Raw genomic sequence first — 8,066 nt, 5'->3', positions numbered from 1 at the left:
ATGTATATATATATATATGTGTGTGTGTGTGTATGTCTTTGTGTCTGCATTTGTCTCCACTGCTTGACAACTAGCGTTGGTTTCTTCACATCCCCATAACTTAGTGGTTTGGCAAAAGAGACCAATAGAATAAGTACTAGGCTTAAAAAAGTCCTGAGGTCGATTTCTTTGACTAAAACACTTCAAGGTGGTGCACCAGCATGGCCGCAGTTAAATGACTAAAACAAGTAAAAGAAAAGAGATAAAAGAGTAGAAATAAGAAAAGAATAGAAATTAGCGATTATTACTTATTTAACTGAACTTCATTTTATTTTCAACTTGCTTAAAAGCCACACTCTGTGCAGATTTTTAAGCTAGTTCCTGTGGAGGGTTAATTTGGCCTGTAGCCCAAAACTAAAGGCAGTTAAATAGCATAACTATAATACATCAATAGTGACTATATACTCCGGTGGTGTTTGATCTGAGGTTAAGGACTGATGAGAATCAGTTTTGTAATGCAATCATTCTATTGTTCCCCAAGTTGAATCCCAACTGTTGGCCAATTTCTCCCAAAGTTCTTATTTCAACATAAAATTAATGAAGCAAATGTCATTTATCTCCCCCTTGATCTTTGACATCTTCTGGCAAGCACCAACCAAGATGGCATGAATCAGCCAAGCTTTACCTATTAGAAATAGCAACTCAAATGCTTTTAAATCAGATCCTGATGCTGGATGTTCAAGAACCAAATGAAGGGAAAATTTTCAATCCCGGTATCATTCTGATTCCAAAAAGGTATAATATGTCCATGTAGAGCAAATGTAGACTGAGATGCAGGAGTCCCAGACGGACAGACAGAATTTTGCTTTTATTATTATAGAAGTTTTCTTCATTTTCTAAAATTTTATTGACCCCTTGTTGATTTTTTTCCCCTTTCACAGGAATCTGATACTGCTTTAGCTCAAAGCCCCAAGGAGAAAAGAAAAAAAACTGTGGTAAGTAAATCAATTGTTGCCATTGGTGATGGTGTTGTTTCACCCAGGTCTGCCCTGAACAAACTACAAACAGTCAAAAGATATTCCAGCCATGACCATCCTACCTTTTTGTATACCCATGACTACATTAACCAATGTGTCCTTTTTTTTATTCACCCCCTCACCAATTCCCCATCTCTAATTATACCCCCTCTTTCCTCATATATTCTTGCAAACTCTACCTGCCACCACTCTCTGTTTTTTGTCCCCACTTACTTATATTTGACTTCTTGTACTTTGGGGGTTCACCTTGACACTTCACCACTATTTTTATCTCTTTTCCAGCGTCACCCTGGTTAATCCTACCCTCTTGTATAACAGGGTAACCATGTAACTCCTCTACAGCAAGAAGTATGTTTTGTTCTGGCCCCTTTAATCTCTCATTTCCAAGCATAAAGCCACTTTTATCTCTTCTGTTATCTCCATCAAAGGGGATCTTAATCTTGCAATCTGCATGATGATCTCACTTGTACTGGTGCTATAAAACAGGACCCAGGAGGACATCTAACCATAGAAACTATGCCAAAGGAGAGATCCAGGCATTATTCATTCCTCAGTCACATTAGATCCTGTCAAAACATGTAAACATGCTTGCATGGAAGATGGACATTGAAAGATAATAGTGATGTGATTTTGGTTTATTCATTAGTTATTTGTTGTTTGGCCCTGGATCAGACCTGATCAGGCATTCCAGCAGTGATCAACCTTTTCTTTTTGTTTTCTTTGCACATAACTAAGATGACATAGCTGTATGTCCTTTGTTTTGTTTCTTTTTTGCTTTGTTTTTTAAGATGGTGGGATTGGGATTTGAAAGTGGTCAGACTGCTATTTCTTCTCCTCTCCCCCTCCCCCCTCCTCCTTTTTATCATCATCATCATCATCCTCATCATCGTTATTATTATTCATATATACAAAAGATTAGACTGTTGGAAAAGAAAAATTCCGAAAACCCGGGCTACAACAAGTAACCTTAGATGCCAAGAATCCTCCTAAGTGTCTCAGTTGTCCCTAATAACAGTTTTCTGGAGCTGTACTAAACTGGGTTTTATGCCTATTTCCTCTATCCATCTGTTCAAATTTTTACAGATAGTTCTTAATGCACCTATAATAATTGGGATACATTTTACCCACACTTTCCATAGTCTCCGTAATTCAATGATTAGGTCCTGGTACTTTGCTATTTTTTTTATACCTCTCATATTGATTTTTTCATCATTTGGGTCTGTAAAGTCAATTACCTGGCACTTTCTGTTCTCTTTGTCTACTACTACTAAATCAGGCCTTCTGGCTTCTATTACTCTGTCAGTCTGAATGTTAAAGTCCCACAACATCTTATATTTCTTACTTTCTAGTACTTTATTACTTTACTAGGTTCATCTTCATACCATTTATCAGTATGGTCAAATTCTAGCTTTTTACATAACTCTCAATGGATTACTCTCTGTAGGTTGCCATGTCTTTTCTTGTATTCTTTCTGTGCCAGCATGCTACATTCACTTACTATATGAGTAACTCTTTCCTCTTTTGACCTGCATAACCTACATTGAGAATCTATTTGATTTTAGTCTATCTTGGCTTTTATCCAATTAGTCCTTAATGTTTGATCTTGTGCTGCTATTAACAAACTTTCTGTCTCCTTTTTCAACCTTCCTTTCTGCAATCATATTGTTGTTGTTATTATTATTATTAATAATCATTAGCACACTGGTCAAAATGTTTAGCAGTATTTTGTTCATCTCTATGTTCTGAGTTCAACTACTGCTGAGATCGACTTTGCCTTTCATCTTTTGGGGTCAATAAAGTAAGTAGTAGTTGACCGCTGGGGTTGATGTAATTGACTAGTTGATAAATTATGTACCAGTTGAAGACTGGGGTCAATGTAATTGACTCATCCCCTCCCTCAAAATGGCTGCTCTTGTGGCAAAATTTGAGACCATTATTATTATTAAGGTAGCAAGCTGGCAGAATCATTAGCACACCGGGCAAAATGCTTAGCAGTATTTTGTCTGCTTTATGTTCTGAGTTCGCATTCCACCAAAGTTGATTTTGCCTTTCGTCCTTTTGGCGTCAATAAAATAAGTACTACTTGAGCACTGGGGTCAATGTAAATGATTTGCCCCCTCCCCAAAAATTTCAGGCCTTGTGCCTATAGTAGTAAAGATTATTATTATTATTATTATTATTATTATTATCATTATTTTTATTATTGTTATTATTATCATCATCATCATCATCACCATCATCATCATTAAGGTAGTGAACTGGCAGAATCATTAGCATGCCAAGCAAAATACTGAGCGGTATTTTGTCCATCTTTACATTCTGAGTTCAAATTCTGCTGAGGTCAACTTTGCCTTTCATCCTTTTCGAGTCGATAAATTAAGTACCAGTGGGGAACTGTGGTCGATGTTATTGACTAGTCCCCTCCCTTGAAATTGCAGGCTTTGTGCCAAAATTTGAAACCATTATTATCATTGTCATCATCACAATACAATGATAAATGTTTCAGTGGTGACTAAGAATCGATGACATAGTGGCATGTTGGATAATCCTATCACTCAGCAGGGATGGGCCTGGATGGGGGAGGGGAAGAATGAAGCAAAAGTATAAACATTATTATTTTTTATTTTTATTTTTTATTTATGTGTTTCAGCCAAGTGGCTGCGGTCATGCTGGTGCACCATACTGAAATAAAAATCGTAATTCTCTGAGGATGATATATGTTTACATTATGACTGTGTGTATGTATACACATACATAATACATACTTATATATATGTACACATATAATATACATGCGTACACACAGATATATATAAGATATGTGTGTATATATATATAAGTTTGTGTGTATATATATAGATATATATTTATATATATATTTGTATGTGTATATATGTGTGTGTGTATATATATATATGCATGTATGTATTTATATATGTATATATCTGTATATGTATGCATATATATATATATATATGTCTATCTGTTTGTCTATCTACCTGTGTGCACGTGCGTGTGTGTGTTTGTGTGTGTAAGCATTATTCCTTCTATGTGTCGCATATAAAAATCACTGATGCCAAACCTAAAAAAATTTTTGAAACATGTTTTTATTTGTGACACTTTCATATTTCATACAAAACCGAATTACTCATACAGTTGCCAGATCATAGTCTCTTTGCTGAGGGTCTTTGTTAAGCAATTAGATTTCCCAAGTAAACGAAGTTAGTTGGCAGATGAATGCAGAACACACTGAAATAACGTAATCACAACTGAATAGAAAATTAAATGAGGAAAAGACAGGCAACAAAAGACAGGTAACAAAGGCAGGCAACAAAGAGAGGTAATAAACAAAATGTGCATGTTAAGAAGAAAATGCTTCATACACCAGTGGAATGTGTATGATAGCATGAAGGTACTAGTTGGTAATGTTCATATAATGAAGAATAATCATCATTTTAACATCTACTTTTCCATGCTTGCATGGAGCAGAGAGAATTTACTGAGACAGATTTTGTTTTTCAGCTAGTTGCATTTCATGTCACCAACCTTCATCTGTTTCTAAGCAAGATAATATTTCCCTCTGGCCAGACATGTTTTCATGAAAGATTGGAAACAAATTGATATTGCTTGTACAATGGTGACACTCATTCTACAATCATCATGTGATGTCGAGGCAAGGACAAAACACACACACACACACATGCATTCATGCATGCATGCACACACATGATAAGCTTCCTTCAATTTCCATCTATAAATTCTGTTCACAAGGCTTTGGTCCACCTGAGAAGACAGTTGCCCAAAGTTCCATGCAGTGGGAGTGAACCTGAAACCATGTAACTGGAAAGCAAATTTCTTAACCACTGAACTTTTCAGGCAAGATGACAATGGACTGAGATACCTGGCACCTTGCTGTACACAAGAAGACCCATACTCCACAGCAGAAGTGTTATGACCAATCCTTCTGGTGGTGCAAAGCATACATGATGGTGCCACATGAAAGCACCTGTGCAGTGTCACATAAAAACACCGGTGCACGACATGTAGAAGTGCCTGTACAGCACCACATAAAAGCACCCAGTACACTCTGTAAAGTTATTGGCATTGAGAAGGGCATCCAGCTGTAGAAACCATGCCAAATCAGACTGGAGTCTGGTGCAGCCTGCCAGCTCTGGTCACACTGTTCAACCCATGCCAGCAGGAACAACAGATGTTAAATGATGATGATGATGAAAGCCAGAATGTAATACTAGTTTCAAATTTTGGCACAAGGCCAGCAAGTTTGGAGGAGGGGTTAAGTCAATTATATCAACCCCAGTTCTCAACAGGCACTATTTTGTCAAACCTGAAAGGATGAAAGGCAAAGTTGACCTCAGCAGAATTTGAACTCAGAACATATAAATAGACAAAATGCTACTAAGCAGTTTACCTGACATGCTAACAACTCTGTCAGTTCACCACTGTAGATGGAAAGAAGGCTGGTAAGCATTTTATATGATATCTACCAGCTCATTGCCTTAGCCAGAATGTAATTTTAAAACAAGTCATAGTTCAATACACAAGATATTTCTTGTGAACAAAAACACACGAGAAAACAGAAAGTGTATCTGTTAATAAGACAATGATTTTTAATAGAGTCTGTACAAGTTATATGAGTGTTTATCAGTTTGTGATTGCATATCTTTCTGTGTGAATGTTTCCATTATGTGACATGGATGTGAACTGTACAATCTTAAGGCATAAATACTGCAGGCAGTTGTCTGAGGTCCCACAAGTTTAGAGATCCTATGTTAAACTATATATATGTTGTGGCTCACTGTCAATACTGGATACTATAGGCCGCGATATATTGCATTGTGCTATAGTGCTGGTAAGACAGCTATGGGTGTTAGTGTGATTGAATGCATATGTGAAAGAATGTTTTTGTCATTTTGCTAGCATTGCTTGCTAGCTCTGAGAATTTCTGGCAAAATATATGAATACACTGAGTTTTGATAGTTTTGTATCAGCTCAGGAAACTGTTTCAAAAGAAATTCTCACCAAAATTAAAGCTGGTCTGAATGTGTCTACTTCAGATAGGCAGATGGACGGATGGTACAAGTGTAATATGCTTTGTTCTCTTTGCAACTTGGTGTTTCTGTATCTTTGTTGATTTTTCTATTTTTAGTGTGATGACACAGCAATTGGAAAACAATCAGTTTCCCAAAGACCTAGCAAGAATATTGAAGAAATCCTTAAGAAGTTTGTTTCTGCTAATAAAGATAAACTATTGGCTGCTTTTAAAGAAGTTGATTATGCTTCTATAAATGGAATTTCAAAAAGCGATTTTCAGTGTATCTTGCAAAGACATGGCATTGACATCGATCCAGGAAATGTAAGTGAATTTGCGTTGCCAATGTATTCATTTTCAACTGCCTAAGAAATGTGTTATTTTCACATAATGTGTGTGTGTATCTATCTGTCTGTCTGTTTGTCTTTCTGTCTATCTATCTTTTACTATATATGTGTGTATGTATATATATATATATATATATATATATATATATATATATACCTTTATTCCTACCTCAGTTCATCTAATTGTATATATATATATCGTTACTTTTCATAAAAAGCCTTACCTTCCTTCTTTTTGATTTCCAATGTGCATTTTCTCTTATTTTTCTGCTTACTTTCCCCTTACATTTCCACGGGTAGTTTCTATTTTGTTTTTTTAACATATTTCTATTATATATATATATATATATACATATATTCTATAAGCTTAAAGCTTATGGCAATCACCGTGAAATGAGTAAGAAAAATAGTCTAATAAAGGAGCATATAAGCCCTTGACCAAAAAAAGAAAGCTTTCCTATCTGCATTTAAAGGTAACACACTTAGTCACGTTAACAAAGGGATGTGGGTTCACCTCCCACGCAGATAGGAATGCCTTCTTTTTTTCTGTCAAGGGCTTATATGCCCCTTTATTAGACTATTTTCCTTACTCGCTCCACGGTGATCGCCAGAAGCTTTAAGCTTATAGGAAAGATACTATTATTATTATTGACAGGATTGTAAAAATGGTGTCGTATAAAAGACCATTTGCACTGAAAGCATCATCATCATCATCATCATCATCATCATCATCGTTTAACGTCCGCTTTCCATGCTAGCATGGGTTGGACGATTTGACTGAGGACTGGTGAAACCGGATGGCAACACCAGGCTACTCTTTTACTCTTTTACTTGTTTCACTCATTTGATTGCGGCCATGCTGGAGCATCACCTTTAGTTGAGCAAATCAACCCCAGGACTTATTCTTTGTAAGCTTAGTACATATTCTATTGGTCTCTTTTGCCGAACCGCTAAGTTACGGAGATGTAAACACACCAGCATCGGTTGTCAAGCGATGTTGGGGGGGGGGCAACACACACACACACACACACACACACACACACACACACACACACACACACACACACACACACATATATATATACATATATACAACGGGCTTCTTTCAGTTTCTGTCTACCAAATCCACTCACAAGGCTTTGGTCTGCTTGAGGCTATAGTAGAAGAGACTTGCCCAAAGTGCCACGCAGTGGGATTGAACCCGGAACCATGTGGTTAGTAAGCAAGCTACTTACCACACAGTCACTCCTATATATTAGGAAGTTAAAAGTTATGGCTAAGCATAGATTGACCATTGGTTTCGCACCTATAAAGTGCTTAGCAATTGTTATAGACGCATCAAATGTTGGTATTGGAGCAGTCCTGTTTCACCGCTATCCTGATGGAAGCGAGCGCCCAATATCCAATATGTCCAAGACTCTCACTTCTGCACAGCGTAACTACAGTCAAATTCAAAAGGAAGCCCTAGCTATCATATTTGGCTTGCAGAAGTTTTACCAATATTTGTACGGTCGTAAATTCGTACTCGTGACTGACCACAAGCCACTGACATCACTATTCAGTCCGAGGAAAGGGACGCCACTTCTCGCTGCTAACAGACTAGCACGATGGGCCCTGTGGCTGAACCAGTTTAACTACACCATTGAATATCGG

General features: G+C 36.9%; 2 protein-coding genes across 4 annotated transcripts in view; both read left to right on the top strand.

Moving 5' to 3' along the window:
- Window positions 1–8,066, top strand: part of LOC106874286 (toll-interacting protein) — a 271,164-nt gene that overhangs the window by 112,038 nt on the left and 151,060 nt on the right. The window lies entirely within an intron of this gene.
- LOC106874287 (EF-hand calcium-binding domain-containing protein 6) overlaps window positions 1–8,066 on the top strand; it is a 300,872-nt gene that overhangs the window by 203,392 nt on the left and 89,414 nt on the right. For all 3 annotated transcript variants that reach the window (XM_052975711.1, XM_052975710.1, XM_052975709.1), the window contains exons 14-15: window positions 921–974; window positions 6,184–6,390. In XM_052975711.1, the coding sequence (XP_052831671.1) occupies window positions 921–974; window positions 6,184–6,390 (261 nt within the window). The remainder of the gene's footprint in view (window positions 1–920; window positions 975–6,183; window positions 6,391–8,066) is intronic.

This window comes from Octopus bimaculoides, chromosome 22, assembly GCF_001194135.2.
Source record: "Octopus bimaculoides isolate UCB-OBI-ISO-001 chromosome 22, ASM119413v2, whole genome shotgun sequence".
Taxonomy (NCBI): Eukaryota; Metazoa; Mollusca; class Cephalopoda; order Octopoda; family Octopodidae; genus Octopus; species Octopus bimaculoides.
The sequence above is the reverse complement of the archived record's forward strand: the minus strand, read 5'-3'. Positions and strand labels throughout refer to the sequence as shown.